The 17,004-nt window shown below is 45.2% G+C and overlaps 2 protein-coding genes across 10 annotated transcripts in view; one reads left to right on the top strand and one right to left on the bottom strand.

The window, feature by feature from the left end:
* Positions 1-12,043, bottom strand: part of cstf2 (cleavage stimulation factor, 3' pre-RNA, subunit 2) — a 94,017-nt gene extending 81,974 nt beyond the window's left edge. For 6 of the 9 annotated variants that reach the window (XR_011946651.1, XM_072505259.1, XM_072505260.1 and 3 more), the window contains exons 1-3: positions 11,923-12,043; positions 8,705-8,783; positions 6,881-7,050 (exon numbers count right to left, since the gene is read on the bottom strand). Coding sequence is in view for 8 of the 9 variants with exons in the window: in XM_072505259.1 (XP_072361360.1) it covers positions 6,881-7,050; positions 8,705-8,783; positions 11,923-11,977 (304 nt within the window). In the remaining variant the exon portion in view is untranslated. The remainder of the gene's footprint in view (positions 1-6,880; positions 7,051-8,704; positions 8,784-11,922) is intronic. The other 3 variants (XM_072505264.1, XM_072505265.1, XM_072505261.1) reach the window with 2 other exon arrangements.
* Positions 12,031-17,004, top strand: part of trmt12 (tRNA methyltransferase 12 homolog) — a 53,415-nt gene continuing 48,441 nt past the window's right edge. Inside the window, exon 1 of the mRNA XM_072505267.1 lies at positions 12,031-12,154. The gene's annotated coding sequence lies outside the window, so the exon portion shown is untranslated. The remainder of the gene's footprint in view (positions 12,155-17,004) is intronic.

Raw genomic sequence — 17,004 nt, 5'->3', positions numbered from 1 at the left:
GATTATTAAAATTACCAGCTAACATAACAATGTTCTCAAGGGTTTTATAGCCTGGTATAATAGAAATATATTTTTTAAATAACTAGAGCTAAAATGGAAGATGGTTACCGTCACTCTATTTCAAGATGGAGAACAGAAAACAGAGACTTTAGCTCCAAATTGAACTGTACAAAGCTACATGAAAAAAAATGTTCTTCTGTCGATAATTTTCCTTTGCAATGAGTTGGAAAAGATGTTGAAGTGGAAAAACATGGCAGCAGAGTGGAAATGACAGGATAGGCGGCTGTGGAGTAGGACAGCTCCACCATCAGAACATTCTTTCTATCCTGTCAGAATATTGTAAGTTCCTATGAGATCCCCTCTCACTCTTCTAAACGCCAATGAATATAATCCTAACCAACTTAGTCACTCGTCATATGACTGTCTGGTCATTCAAGGAATCAACCTGGTAAATCTTCCATGGCAAGAAAACCCTTCCTTAGATAAGGACACCAAAACTGCACATAATACTCCAGGTGTCGCCTCACCAATACCCTATACAATAGTAAAACATCCCTATTCCTATACTCAAATCCTCTTGCTATGGAGGCTAACATACCATTTGCCTTCTTTACTCTGCCTGCTGTACCAGCGCGCTTACTTTCAGTGACTGATGCACAAGGACACCAAAGTCTCGCTGAGAATCAACCTCTCTCAATTTACACCCATTCAAATAATAAGCGGCCTTCCTATAACCCACACTTATCCACATTACACTGCACCTACCATGCATGTGCCCACTCACTCAGCCTATCCAAATCCTGCTGAAACATCGATAAACCACATCCACCGGTATCCCTGGTCAACTCTACTACTTACATCTTCAAAGAATTCTGATAGATTTGTCAAGCATGATTTTCCTTTCATAAATTCATGCTAACTTTGTCTGATTACACCACTGCTTTCCAAATGCTGCGCTACGAAATCCTTGATAACGGACTCCAGCAACTTCCCAACTACCAATGTTAGGCTCACTGGTCTATAGTTCGCTGTTTTATCTCTACCTCCCTTTTTGAATAGGGGGCTACATTCGTTACCCTCCAATCTGTAGGAACCATTCCGGAGTCCAAAGAATTTTGGAAAATTACAATGGATCTACTATTTCTAGGGTCACTTCCTTAAGTACTCTGGGATCAAGATTATCAGGCCCTCGAAATCTGTCCGCCTTCAATCCCATTAATTTCTCCAAAACCATTTCTTTACTAATTTCCTTCAGCTCCTCACTGAAACTTGTGTTTCTCAGAACGTCCGGTACATTATTCATGTCTTCCTTTGTGAAAACAGAAGCAAAGTACAAATTTAGTCTCTCAGCCATTTCTTTGTTCCCTGTGCATGGTAGCACAAGTGGATAGCACTGTGGCTTCACAGCACCAGGATCCCAGGTTCGATTCCCTGCTGGGTCACTGTCTGTGCGGAGTCTGCACGTTCTCCCCGTGTCTGCGTGGGTTTCCTCCGTGTGCTCCGGTTTCCTCCCATAGTCCAAAGACGTGCAGGTTAGGTGGTTTGGCCATGCAAAATTGCCCTTAGTATCCAAAACAGTTGGGAGGGGTTATTGGGTTACGGGGGTAGGGTGGAAGTGAGGGCTTAAGTGAGTCGGTGCAGATTCGATGGGCTGAATGGCCTCCTTCTGCACTGTATGGATGATCTATGTTCTGAATTCCCCCGTTTATGACTGCAAAGGATCTATATTAGTTTTTATCAATCTTTTTCTCTTTACATGCCTATAGAAACTTTTAAAGTCAGGTTTTATGTTCCCCATTAGTTCATTTTTAAATTGTTTTTTCTCCTTCTTGATCAATCCCTTGGTCTCCCTTTGCTGAATTTTAAACTGTTCCCAAACCTCAGGTCTAGTGCCTTTTCTTGCTAATTTGTATGCCTCTTTTTTGAATCTAATACTATCTCTAATTTTCCTTGTAAGCCATGACCACAGTTCCCTTTCTACTCTTATGCCAAATAGGAATAAACAACTTTTGGAGTTCACCTATTCGTTCCTTGAATGCCTGCCATTGCCGGTCTACTGTCCTTCCTTTCAGTAATGTTTCCCAGTCCATCTTAACCAGCTCATGCCTCATACCAACATAGTTACCTTTATTGAGGTTCAGAACCCTGGTCTTAGAATCAACTACCTCACTATTCACCTTGATAAAGAATTCTACCATATTATAGTCACTCATCTCCAAGGGCTCTCTCACAATTAGATTACACTCCAGAAATTCCTCCTCTATTGTACTGTGACTAATTTGAGTCACCCATAATCACAGATCTTCCTTTATAACAAGCATCTCTGATTGCCTGGCTGATGCTATTCCCATCATTACCACTGCAGTGTGGTGATCTGTATACCACCCTTATGAATGTTTTTGACCCCTTCTTAACTCGACCCAGACAGATTCCAAATCATCTGTACTGATAACTTTCCTCAATATTGTATCAATAGCTTTGTTAATCAACAATGCAGCTCTATCACATTTTCCTTTCTGTCTGTCCTTCCTAAAAACTGAGTAGCCCTCAATGTTCAGTTCCCATCCTTGGTCACCTTGGAGCCATGACTCCGTAATTCCAACTCTATCATATCCTTTTACATCTATTTGCGCAATTAATACATCCATTTTATTTTGAATGCTCCGCACGTTCAGGTACAAAACTTTAAGGCTCGTTCTTTTAACGTTCCTTGTCCCCTCCCCACTATTTTAAGTGTCATTATCTGATACAGGCCCTGATTTCTCTGCCTATTAATTTATCTTATTCTCCTTTCTGTCTTTTTCTCTTGTTTCTGATACCCCCCCTGCTCCGAAACCTTACATAGGTTCTCATCCCCTGCCATATTAGTTTAAACCCTCCCCAACCACTCTAGCAAATACACCCCGCACCCCCTGCCCAGGTGTAACCCACCCAGTTTGTACAGGTCCCACCTTCCCCAGACACGGTCCCAATGACCCAGGAATGTAAAACTCTCCATCTCACACCATCCCTTCAGCAATGTGTTCATCTGATACATTCTACCATTTTAACTCTCGTGACACTGGCAGTATTCCTGAGATTACTACCTTTGAGGTTCAACTTCTCAACTTTCTTCCTAGCTCCCTATATTATGCTTTCAGGACTTCATCCCTTTTTTTTTAACCTATGTACCTATGTGTACCACAACTACTGGCTGGCCACCCTCCCCCTCCAGAAGGTTCTGTAACCGCTCCGAGACATCCTTGACCCGAGCACCAGGAAGGCAACATGCCATCCGGAGTCTCGTTTGTGGCCATAAAAACGCCTACAATGGAATCCCCTATAACTATTGCATTCTTACACTTTTTACTCCTCCCCATCCATGGGTGCAACAAATTTGGCGGTTGCTGCTTTCCCGAGAGGTCATTCCAGTCAACAGTATCCAAAACAGTATATCTGTTTTGCAGGGGATGGTCACAGGAAATTCCTGCCCTGCCTGCCTAGCTCTCTTGCACTGCATGGTGGTCACCCATTCCCTTGACAGAAAGAGAGCAGGGCATATGGTTTGGCTCATGGGAGGATAGGTTGGGTCAAGAAAATGAAGGTAAATTCCTGAGAGAAAGTCAGGACTGAAAAATCCCTGATTTATCATCCAAAAAATGTATATTGCCAGAGAACCATTTTAACTACCATTTCTGTTGTCTTCAATGCTGACTGCAAATGTTAGGCTCCTATTCTTGCAGATAATTCTTCTGTACTCTGTATTGAGCACCTCAGTTTCAATTTCAGGCATCGCAGTCAGCCAAAAATGAGCATGGGAAACCTCAAACAATCACAAGTATCTCAATACCCTAAGCTGTTAATAAATGTATTAATTATATTGGACATTTGATGTATCAGCAAATTTCATCCCGCTCTGTAACCAGAAGTAAACCTGTCAGGTTTCCCAGCTAAGTGGAAATGTGAAAGGTCAGGGAGTCTAGCATATTCTCCTCTGCAAAATAGTAAGAAAAGTTACATCAATCAAAATATTACATGGCTTCCCTGAATTGACAAATGCTATGTGATAGACATAGTTAAAAAATATCCTGCAATAATATTTACACAAGACTGAAATGCCAGTAGAAATCTTCAATAAGCAAGTTTGTTTGGCGTGTAAAGATTTGTCATTGTAGAACTTTTAGACTTTATTTAAAGCATTTGTAGCTAGTCATTAATCCTTGCATTTGGACAATCAATGTAAAAACTTAACCATAACAGGAAATAGCAAAAGGAACTAAACAGTGCAGAACAATCTTTACAAAGTGAATTGACTCGAATTGAATTTGCCAATTTTGTTTACAAGCCAAGTATTCACAAAGAACATACAATGCAGAAGGAGGCCATCTATAGTCTGCACCAACCCACTTAAGCCCTCACCCTATCCCCGAAACCCAATAACCCCTCCTAACCTTTTTGGTCACTAAGGGAAATTCAACATGGCCAATCCACCTAACTTGCACGTCTTTGAACTGTGGGAGGAAACCGGAGCACCCGGAGGAAGCCCTCGCAGACATGGGGAGAACGTGAAGACTCCGCACAGACAGTGACCCAGTGGGAAATCAAACCCGGGACCCTGGCGCTGTGAAGCCACAGTGCTATCCACTTGTGCTACCATGCTTTCAAAGCCTATTTAAAAAAAAAATGTATTTTATTACAAACATGTATCAAAATAGGTTACAACAAATAAACACCCCGGGAAACATACTTCCCAGCAATCAACTGTACAGTCTGTACAAATCTTATCCCTTTTTTCACCCTCCCTCCCACGACGAACAGCTTCTCAAACACGGTCACAAACATCCAATACCTTTTCTCAAACCCATCTGCAGAGCCCTTGACTCATACTTTATCTTCTCCAACCATAGGAAGTCGCACAGGTCACCCAACCAAGCCGCTACCCCGGTGGCGATGCCGACCGCCACTCCAGTAAAATTTGCCGCCGTGCAATCAGAGAGGCGAAGGCCACCACATCAGCCTTCCTCCTCTCCATGAGCTCTGGCTTCTCTGAAACTCCTAATATCAAAAGGGTCTGGGTCCACCTCCTCCCCCACTATCCTGGCGAGATCCGCGAACACTCCTGCCCAGAATCGGCCCAATTTTTCACAACCCCAAAACATTTGCGCGTGATTCGCTGGCCCCCCCGCCCATACCTCTCACATGCATCTGCAACCCCCTGAAAGAACTCACTCATCTCGCCCTAGTCATGTGCACCCAGTACACCACCTTAAACTGCATCAGACGTATCCTTGCACAGGATTCTTGTACCCTACGGAGTGCTCCCCAGATTCGGCAACGCCAATCCCCCCCCCCCGCCAACTCTGTAGCAGGGTCCTCCGACCCTCAGCACCTTCCCCACCCATACAAAGCCAGAAATAAACGTGTTTAATTTCCGAAACAAAGCCGTTGGTATAAAGATCAGGAGAGACTGAAAAATAAACAAGAACCTCGGAGGAATATTCATTTTCACCACTTGGACCCTCCCCGCCAACGTCAACTGCAATGTATCCACCTCCTGAGCTCCTCCCTGGCTTTCTCCACCGGCTTTGTTAGGTTTCACTTATGGAGTCCTGTCCATTCCCTCGCTAGCTGAATCCCCAAATATCTAAACCTATCCCTCGCTACCGTAAATGACATCCCCCCCTAAATTAGCCCACTATGCCAGCTCATTCACTTTTCCCTACATTCAGTCTATACCCCGCGAATCCTCTAAACCTCCCCAGCAGGCCCATAATCCTTCCCATACTTTCCAGCGAATCCAAATTATGCAGCACCAGGGAATCGGCATAGAACGACACCCGATGCTCCCTGTCTCCTTATAATCCCCTGCCCCATCCCATCGCCAATGGCTCTATGGCCAGCGCAAAGAGTAACGGCGACAGCGGGCAACCCTGTGTAAGTCAAAGCTTTGCGAACACATTATTCATTCTCACACTCGCCCTTGGTGCCACATACAGCAACTGCCACAAATCCCGGCTCACACCTTCCCAAAACCTCGAACAAGTACCGCCACACCACCCAATCAAATGCCTTCTCCGCTTCCAGGGACACCACCACCTCCGGTACCAGAGTCCCTGATGGATTTATCACTACATTCAACAATCGTCTTATATTACCTGCCTGCCCTTCACGAAGCGAAGTGGTTGATCTTCTGCAACCACCCCCGGGATGCAATCCTCCATCCTCCCTGCCAACAATTTAACCAATGGGAGAGATTGGGGGGCAATGGGAGAGATTGGGGGGGGGGGGGGGGGGGGGCAATGGGAGTGATTGGGGGGGGGCAATGGGAGAGATTGGGGGGGATATTGGGGGGCAATGGGGGAGATTGGGGTGAAATGGAGGAGATTGGGGTGAAATGGGGGAGATTGGGGGGCAATGGGGGAGATTCAATGATAATCTATGATTAATCTTGGACAAAGGTTCGGCACAACATCGTGGGCCGAAGGGCCTGTTCTGTGCTGTATTTTTCAATGTTCTATCCTTGTTCAATAGTGATATGGGCCGATATGACCGCCCCCTTTTTCGGGATGAGCGTGATCACTGCCTGCGTCATCGTCTTTGGCAGCTCCCCCTTCTCTAGTGCTTCATTAAGCGCCCCCAACAGATGTGGTGCCAGATCCATCGCAAATTCCTTATAAAATTCCGCCGGGTGCCCATCCGGCCCTGGGGTTTTCCCCAACTTCACACCCCTGATACTATCCAGCACCTCCCTCGTTCAAGACCTATTTTAAGTGTGCCACAATGCATGATGGAAGGCAGCAAAACATGCTTTTCAAAAAATGCAAATGCCAAATATTTATGATTGAAGGATTTAGCTTCACAGTAGACCAGAAGCACTGGTGCAGCATTGATTCATACTCACTCTTGAGCTCTTCCTTATTTTTCTCACTGGCAGCGTTGTCCACACGCAGCGCTCTTCCATTAAATTCCCTCCCATTGAGATTGCGCATGGCACTGAGTGCAGTCTCCTGATCCTGGTACTCACAGAAGCCATATCCTTTGGGTTTACCAGTTTCTCTGTCATACACAAGCCTGCAATAAAAAATAACTAAACTAACAAATGGCTTATCACGTGCTATTAGAACAAGTTTTAACCAGGAACAAAATTGGACAATGGGAAATGAACCCATAACAGGGGTTTTGAAGAATATCACAAGGCATCCATTGATATGGTACAAGTCAGGAAGGGGAGAGAAATGTTCTTCAAGTTCAGTTACTTTTATAGGTAAACACAGTAAAGCCTTTGCTCAGAGCAAAGTCCCATAAGCATTAAATGGGTGATCACTCAATGTTTTAGACCATACTGACTAAAAATTAATGTTGGGCAGTTGTTGGAAAAACACCCCCGTTCTTTTTTTTTAAAAAAAGAAATCCTATGGGATCATTTATATCCACCTCAACATGTTGACAGGGATTTTCTTTAACTTTCACCTGAAACATGCGGCATTCCCCCACACCTTCCAAAGAACATTCAGCTTAAGTCATGTGCTCCATTCCACAACTTTCTCTGAGGTGAGAGTGCTCTCATTGAGCCAAGCTGAGAACTAACTAACCTTTCTTTCAAGTAGTACAAACTTTCTGATGCATTTCATGTTCCCTAGGCAGCCAATGCTTATTATATATTCCCAATTCTTTTCTGGGAACCATCAAATGCATCACTCATGCCAAGCAAACAGTGTGCTTGTTGCTTCTTTCATTAGTTATTCTGCAATAAGAAACTTCACCATTAATTTTGTCACTACATCTTAGTCACATGCAACATACCCCACTTCAGAAAGTTTAACAGTTTGACAAGTATGTTAATGAAAATATTGAGAATTACATTGAAATTTCTAGTGTAGCTAAGGTTCATCAGCTCCATTCTCCTACTGAAAAAATTCCATTAGTCAAACTGCTCAGGACAGCTTGTGAGATGTTCGACGTCCGATTTAAATATCTTCTAAATATAAACAACCCAACTATAATCATTTCAATAAGATTAGATTTGTCTATGTTTCTGGATAAGTTACAAATGTGAAGTTGGGGTCTTACTTTTAGTGATCAGAATGGCAGGACTCCAGATTCCAACTGGGGCTCCATTAAGAGCAACGGCACCAGGCAAAGAAAAGATGCAAATAATTGCATGAGACGAAATAAATAACTAAACAGAGTGGTTTAACTCTTAATAAGTTGCCATTTCTATGATTTGCTGTTTGTGGAATCACGTGATGTTCAAATTGGCTTGAGGAACTGGCCTATGTAACAGTGACTACATTTTAGAGGTAATATATTAGCTGTGAAGCACATCTTGATATCCTGAGTATGTGAAAGTGCTGTATGAATTGGATTTTTTTCTTATTATAGTATTTAAAGGCATCGGAGAGACAAGATTTTTGATTAACAAAATACTTCCATTCCAAGGCAGCGAAACATGTTATGACATGAATAGTTGTTCCATAAAATCACATGATTCCTTACAAAAGTGGTCAGATCTCTGTACATTTTCTTTTCTTTTAGGTTAAATGTAGATTTTTTTTCTGGGAGAATGGGAAAGGGCAGGTTCAAAAAAGTAAAACCTCCACTGAAAGAAAGAATCTGGAGAACAAGACACTTCCTTGGGGACTTCACGCCTTCCAAAGTATTGCTCAGAAAAGTTCAGTGCAGAAATGTGACAGCAGCCAACTATACATTGTCACGACGAAGATACCTGAAACTCAACACTGGACCAACTTCAGAGAAAATATCCTTCAACTGTTCTTCTGTGGCTTCATATGGAATATTCCCAACTGCAAATGAGAAAAGGCTTAATAGAGGAAGAATTTCAAACGAACTTAGAAATCAGTATTCACCTTGAATTTCACTTTATTCGTTTTTGAGTTTCGTGCTCTATAGAAATGCTGAAATTTCTTCAGCTGATGTTTACATTGTCGCTAATGCAAGATGAGAAAGGCAACAAAGTGTTTTGCATGACTGGTCAGCTCCAAAAACTTCAAGATTGAATTAACTTTGAAAACAGGCACCAGGTAGCCAGAACCATACAATTTGGGACAGTCAATCTGTAACCTATATTCAGCTACCTTTTAGGCCAGGGCAGTGATCAGAAAGCAAAAATCCCTCATTATTTCTCAGCTCGGCTACAACTTATTAGGGTTTCCTCTCGCGTGTGTTATCCGACAATCAATGCAGAAAGTCTACACATAATATTGGCAGGCAAAGACAGGATCTGCTTGATAACAAGGTGAACGGCGAATATTGTTCCCCTGTTCACGAAAGGGAATAGGGAAATCCCTGTGAATTACAGACCAATCAGTCTTACGTCTGTGGTGAGCAAAATATTGGAAAGGATTCTGAGAGATCGGATTCTTCATTATTTAGAAAAACATAGTTTAATTAAAGAAAGTCAGCATGGCTTTGAGGGGCAGGTCATGCCTCACAAGCCTCATTGAATTCTTTGAGGATGTGACAAGACACAGTGATGAAGGTCGGGCAGTGGATGTGGTGCATGTGGATTTCAGTAAGGCATTTGATAAGGTTCCTCATGGTAGGCTCATTCAGAAAGTATGGGGAAGTGGGATGAAGGGAAATTTTGCTGTCTGGTTACAGAATTGGCTGGCCGAAAGAAGACCGAGAGTGGTAGTGGATGGAAAGTATTCCACCTGGAAGTCCGTGACCAGTGGTGTCCTGCAGGGGTCTGTTCTGGGACTTCTGCTCTTTGTGGTTTTTATAAATGACTTGGATGAGGAAGTGGAAGGGTGGGCTAGTAAGTTTGCTGATGACATGAAGGTTGGTGGAGTTGCAGATAGTGTTGAAGGCTGTTGCAGGTTACAACAGGATATTGACAGGATGCAGAGCTAGGCTGAGAAGTGGCAGATAAGAGTTCCACCTGGATAAATGTGAAGTGATTCATTTTGGAAGGTCGAATTTGAATGATGAATACAGGGTTAAAGGCAGGATTCTTGCAAGTGTGGAGGAACAGAGGAATCTTGGGGTCTACGTACATAGATCCCTCAAAGTTGCCACCCAGGTTGATAGGGTTGTTAAAAAGGCGTATGGTGTGTTGGCTTTCATTAACAGGGGGATTGAGTTTAAGAGCCGCAAGGTTTTGCTGCAGCTTTATAAAACCCTGGTTAGACCACACTTGGAGTATTGTGTCCAGTTCAGGTCGCCTCATTATAGGAAGGATGTGGATGCTTTGGAGAGGGTGCTGAGATTTACCACGATGCTGCCTGGACTGGAGGGCATGTCTTATGAAGAAATGTTGAGGGAGCTAGGGCTTTTCTCACTGGAGCGAAGGAAGAGAGGTGACTTGATAGAGGTGTACAAGGTGATGAGAGGCATGGATAGAGTGGGTAGCCAGAGAATTTTCCCCAGAGCAGAAATGGCTGCCACGAGGGGACATAATTTTAAGGTGATTGGAGGAAGGTATAGGGGAGATGTCAGAGGTAGGTTTTTTACACAGAGAGTGGTGGGTGCGTGGAATGCACTGGCAGCAGAGATGGTGGAGTCAGAGTCATGAGGGACATTTAAGCGACTCTTGGACAGCAGTAAATTGAAGGGGTGTAGGTTATGTTGGAGTATTGTGAGCAGTTTTGGGCCCCGTATTTAAGGAAGGACGTGCTGGCCTTGGAAAGGGTCTAGAGGAGGTTCACAAGAATGATCCCTGGAATTAAGAGCTTGTCATATGAGGACTCTGGATCTGTACTCGTTGGAGTTTAGAAGGATAAGGGGGGATCTTATTGAAACTTACAGGATACTGCGAGGCCTGGACAGAGTGGACGTGGAGAGGATGTTCCACTTGTAGGAACAACTAGAAGCAGAGGACACCATCTCAGACTAAAGGGACAATCCCTTAAAACAGAGATGAGGAGGTATTTCTTCAACCAGAGGGTGATGAATCTGTGGAACTCTTTACCGCAGAAGGCTGTGGAGGTCAGATCACTGAGTGTCATTAAGACAGAGATAGATAGGTTCTTGATTAATAAGGGGATCAGGGGTTATGGGGAAATTGCAGGAGAATGGGGATGAGAAAATATCAGCCACGATTGATTGGCGGAGCAGACTCGATGCCTAATTCTATTCCTATGTCTTATCTTAGATTAGGATAAATGGGCGGCACAACATCATGGGCCAAAGGGCCTGTACTGTCTTAATCTTTATTATTGTCATTAGGCTTGCACTGCAATGAAGGTACTGTGAAAAGCCCTTAGTCACCACATTCTGGCACCTGATCGGGTACACAGGGAGAATTACGAATGTCCAATTCACCTAGCAAGCACATTTTTCAGGACTTGTGGGGGGAAACCGGAGCACCCAGAGGAAACCCACGCAGGCAACGGGGAGAACGTGCAGTCCACACAGGCAGTGACCCAAGCCGGGAATCGAACCTGGGACCCTGGCACTGTGAAGCAACAGTGTTAACCACAATGCTACCATGCCGCCCAAGGCGAAAGGTAAAAAAAGTCTTACGGGCTATTCATCCATTCATTCCTCAGGCAGTCCAGAACTAAAAACCTAAACAGTCTTTTCTCTCTAAGTGTGCTGGGAAATGTACTGCAGGTTTTCAACATTTCCAGTTCTTTGTTTTTACTACATCTTTCGATCACCCCAGCAGCTCCTGGAACCATGTACTGGGGTCGGGGGGATACAATTGGTACCTCTTAAGCCCGTATTTCTTTACAAAATGTACAACGTCCCTGTATCTCTTTGCCCAGACTGTCTAGGAATCCACACTGACCATGGTCCCCACGCAGTTGCTTTGCAGCTGCCCTCAGAGCCGCTCTCCAGCTCAACGTGCAGCACGGGGGCCGCACTCTCCCTAACCCTCCTCCATCAGTCCACGGTCGGCCCTGGCACCTCCAAGCCACCGCCGAACTACCCCAGGGCCCACCAGCAGATCCGAGAAGCCTCCTGCCCAAAGACCCTTACCGAACACGGAGCGGAGCGAGCGATCAATCGCCGGGTCCCGCACCAAGCTCGCCATAGCTACCGCTATCTGCACTGCCGCTTCCGGCGGCAGACCGGAAACCGACCCGATAACTGCTCCGCCTTAGGCCCGAGCTCGGAGGTTCCGCCCGAGGCTGGCGTCAGGCCTCGGATTCTGTTGTTCGTTGGTGTTAAAAAGAAAAATCAGTGGCGGAAAGCAGACCCAGGTTTGAAGGTAAGGTGGTGTTAAGATCAGGTTGGAGTTTTCTGACGTTGGGCTGGGGGAAGAGGTATCCTCCTCAAGAGCAGAGTGTGGACCTGGAGAGAAACGAACTGCAGATTACAAAGTCTGGGCTGTAGTTTTGGTCAACTCATGGAATAAATGTCGTGTCCCACGACCCCTACTACTGCACACTTGCTCACCTAGACTTTCATAAGTAAGAAGATTATGTTTTGTGGAGGACGAGTTTGATGAATGTCCTGAAGATGTTATTGTGCTGGATTTATGGCAGTTTCTTATGCAGAAACCGACTGTCACCCTCTGATGTGTTGGGTGTTCTGGATCACAAACAGGTCACCAACACTGGAAGTGGTGCAACTCTATTTTATTATAAGGTTAACTATATTAACATACTTGAACTGTGGGTAAATGCAATACCAGCTTTAATTGTTGACCCTTGCCTAGTCCTAACCAGGTGATGCACTCAGCACATGGTGAATGTCTGTGTTGCAGGCTGTGAGCTCTGTGCTCCGAGCTGGCTGCGACTAGAATGAGTGGGAACTCTCCTGTCCCCTGTCTTTATAGTGCGTGTGCTCTCACTGGTGATTGGCTGCGGTGGTGTGTATGCTGATTACATAGAACATACAGTGCAGAAGGAGGCCATTCGGCCCATCGAGTCTGCACCGACCCACATTAATCCCTCACTTCCACCTTATCCCCGCAACCCAATAACCCCTCCCAACCCTTATGGACACTACGGGTAATTTAGCATGGCCAATCCACCTAACCTGCACGTCTTTGGACTGTGGGAGGAAACCGGAGCACCCGGAGGAAACCCACGCGGACACGGGGAGAACGTGCAAACTCCGCACAGACAGTGACCCAGCGGGGAATCGAACCTGGGACCCTGGCGCTGTGAAGCCACAGTGCTAATCACTTGTGCTACCGTGCTGCCCGTAGATTGGTCCCACTGCATGTCCATCAGTGTGTGTGTGTGGCTGCACCATGATATACTGGTGTAGATTATGACACCCTCCTCAACTGGCATCCGCAGATATGCACTTTTAAATCGTCGCCAAAGGAAAAACTTGAATTTGTATTGCCCCTTTCTTAATGTCAGAATGTCCCAAAGTACTTCGCGGCCAATTAATTACTTTTCAAATAAAACTGAACAAAATGCTGAATGGAAGTATCTGTAAAAGGAGAGAAAATAGATAGCATTTTGGATAACCAGCATCTGCAGCATTGTGGTTTTGTAATTTTGAACTTCAGTCAGAGTAGACTGATTGATGTGCAACAAGCATCTGTTTTAATGGTGTTCTGAGATAAGTGTTGGACAGGACAATGAAAGAGTTAATAAATTAGAAAAAAGCACCCTTGCTTATTTTATTTTCCCCTCCCACGACTGACTTAAGAATTTTGACTCAATCTGATTTGTGTCTCTCTGCTCGATGATGCAGCTATGCCAAAGTGCCATTTTGCACAGCCAACAATTCACGTTAGCTTATTTCTATTCCATGGCTAGCCACCTTGCCGTGGTAGAGAGGCTTGAGTAGTCCGTTGATCCCGAGAGCGATGCCATTGGGAGTCTTAAACTCCTGGCAGGGTCACCCATGACAGTAAGGTCGGAAGGGCGCAATTCAAAACATCCTCAATGGCGGGTCAGGCAGAAGATACTCATACGTTATCAATGGCTGTGATGGAGGATGAAGGCTGCAGGAGTAGGCAAGATCACAGTCATTGAGGTTCCATTACCACAGGAACTGGACCTACTTTCTATCAAGGATTGTGTGTCTGCTGATGTACGACGCCACTCCCACGTTAAAAGATGTCTTACACAAGGCGACCACATGGAGGTAACCAACACACCCACAACACATAGGTAGGAAAGGGGACAAGGATGTCAGGCAGGCTTTCAGGGAGCTAGGATGGAAGCTCAGAACTAGAACAAACAGAGTTGTTATCTCTGGGTTGTTGCCCGTGCCACGTGATAGTTAGATAGGAATAGGGAGAGAGAGCAATGAAACACGTGGCTACAGGGATGGTGCAGGCAGGAGGGATTCAGATTTCTGGATAACTGGGGCTCTTTCTGGGGAAGGTGGGACCTCTACAGACAGGATGGTCTACATCTGAACCTGAGGGGCACAAATATCCTGGGGGGAGATTTGTTAGTGCTCTTTGGGGGGGGTTTAAACTAATGCAGCAGGGGCATGGGAACCTGGATTGTAGTTTTAGGGTAAGGGAGAATGAGAATATAGAGGTCAGGAGCACAGATTTGAGTCGCAGGAGGGGGCCAGTGTTCAGGTAGGTGGTTTGAAGTGTGTCTACTTCAATGCCAGGAGTATACGAAATAAGGTAGGGGAACTGGCAGCATGAGTTGGTACCTGGGAGTTCGATGTTGTGGCCATTTCGGAGACATGGATAGAGCAGGGACAGGAATGGATGTTGCAGGTTCCGGGGTTTAGGTGTTTTAGTAAGCTCAGAGAAGGAGGCAAAAGAGGGTGAGGTGTGGCGCTGCTAGTCAAGAGCAGTATTACGGTGGCGGAGAGGATGCTAGATGGGGACTCATCTTCCGAGGTAGTATGGGCTGAGGTTAGAAACATGAAAGGAGAGGTCACCCTGTTGGGAGTCTTCTATAGGCCTCCAAATAGTTCTAGGGATGTAGAGGAAAGGATGGCGAGGATGATCCTGGATAAGAGCGAAAGTAACAGGGTAGTTATTATGGGAGACTTTAACTTTCCAAATATTGACTGGAAAAGATATAGTTCGAGTACATTAGATGGGTCGTTTTTTGTACAGTGTGTGCAGGAGGGTTTCCTGACACAATATGTTGACAGGCCAACAAGAGGCGAGGCCACGTTGGATTTGGTTTTGGGTAATGAACCAGGCCAGGTGTTGGATTTGGAGGTAGGAGAGCACTTTGGGGACAGTGAGTACAATTCGGTGACGTTTACGTTAATGATGGAAAAGGATAAGTATACACCGCAGGGCAAGAGTTATAGCTGGGGGAAGGGCAATTATGATGCCATTAGACGTGACTTGGGGAGGATAAGGTGGAGACGTAGGCTGCAAGTGTTGGGCACACTGGATAAGTGGAGCTTGTTCAAGGATCAGCTACTGCGTGTTCTTAATAAGTATGTACCGGTCAGGCAGGGAGGAAGGCGTCGAGCGAGGGAACCGTGGTTTACCAAAGAAGTGGAATCTCTTGTTAAGAGGAAGAAGGAGGCCTATGTGAAGATGAGGTGTGAAGTTTCATTTGGGGCGATGGATAGTTACAAGGTAGCGAGGAAGGATCTAAGGAGAGAGCTAAGACGAGCAAGGAGGGGACATGAGAAGTATTTGGCAGGTAGGATCAAGGAAAACCCAAAAGCTTTCTATAGGTATGTCAGGAATAAGCGAATGACTAGGGAAAGAGTAGGACCAGTCAAGGACAGGGATGGGAAGTTGTGTGTGGAGTCTGAAGAGATAGGCGAGATACTAAATGAATATTTTTCGTCAGTATTCACTCAGGAAAAAGATAATGTTGTGGAGGAGAATGCTGAGACCCAGGCTAATAGAATAGATGGCATTGAGGTACGTAGGGAAGAGGTGTTGGCAATTCTGGACAGGCTGAAAATAGGTAAGTCCCCGGGTCCTGATGGGATTTATCCTAGGATTCTCTGGGAGGCCAGGGAAGAGATTGCTGGACCTTTGGCTTTGATTTTTATGTCATCATTGGCTACAGGAATAGTGCCAGAGGACTGGAGGATAGCAAATGTGGTCCCTTTGTTCAAAAAGGGGAGCAGAGACAACCCCGGCAACTATAGACCGGTGAGCCTGACGTCTGTAATGGGTAAAGTCTTGGAGGGGATTATAAGAGACAAGATTTATAATCATCTAGATAGGAATAATATGATCAGGGATAGTCAGCATGGCTTTGTGAAGGGTAGGTCATGCCTCACAAACCTTATCGAGTTCTTTGAGAAGGTGACTGAACAGGTAGACGAGGGTAGAGCAGTTGATGTGGTGTATATGGATTTCAGCAAAGCGTTTGATAAGGTTCCCCACGGTAGGCTATTGCAGAAAATACAGAGACTGGGGATTGAGGGTGATTTAGAGATGTGGATCAGAAATTGGCTAGCTGAAAGAAGACAGAGGGTGGTGGTTGATGGGAAATGTTCAGAATGGAGTTCAGTTACAAGTGGAGTACCACAAGGATCTGTTCTGGGGCCGTTGCTGTTTGTCATTTTTATCAATGACCTAGAGGAAGGCGCAGAAGGGTGGGTGAGTAAATTTGCAGACGATACTAAAGTCGGTGGTGTTGTCGATAGTGTGGAAGGATGTAGCAGGTTACAGAGGGATATAGATGAGCTGCAGAGCTGGGCTGAGAGGTGGCAAATGGAGTTTAATGTAGAGAAGTGTGAGGTGATTCACTTTGGAAGGAATAACAGGAATGCGGAATATTTGGCTAATGGTAAAGTTCTTGGAAGTGTGGATGAGCAGAGGGATCTAGATGTCCATGTACATAGATCCCTGAAAGTTGCCACCCAGGTTGATAGGGTTGTGAAGAAGGCCTATGGAGTGTTGGCCTTTATTGGTAGAGGGATTGAGTTCCGGAGTCAGGAGGTCATGTTGCAGCTGTACAGAACTCTGGTACGGCCGCATTTGGAGTATTGCGTACAGTTCTGGTCACCGCATTATAGGAAGGACGTGGAGGCTTTAGAGCGGGTGCAGAGGAGATTTACCAGGATGTTGCCTGGTATGGAGGGAAAATCTTATGAGGAAAGGCTGATGGACTTGAGGTTGTTTTCGTTGGAGAGAAGAAGGTTAAGAGGAGACTTAATAGAGGCATACAAAATGATCAGGGGGTTAGATAGGGTGGACAG

This window comes from Scyliorhinus torazame, chromosome 5 (genome assembly GCF_047496885.1).
Source record: "Scyliorhinus torazame isolate Kashiwa2021f chromosome 5, sScyTor2.1, whole genome shotgun sequence".
NCBI lineage: Eukaryota > Metazoa > Chordata > Chondrichthyes > Carcharhiniformes > Scyliorhinidae > Scyliorhinus > Scyliorhinus torazame.
The sequence above is the reverse complement of the archived record's forward strand: the minus strand, read 5'-3'. Positions and strand labels throughout refer to the sequence as shown.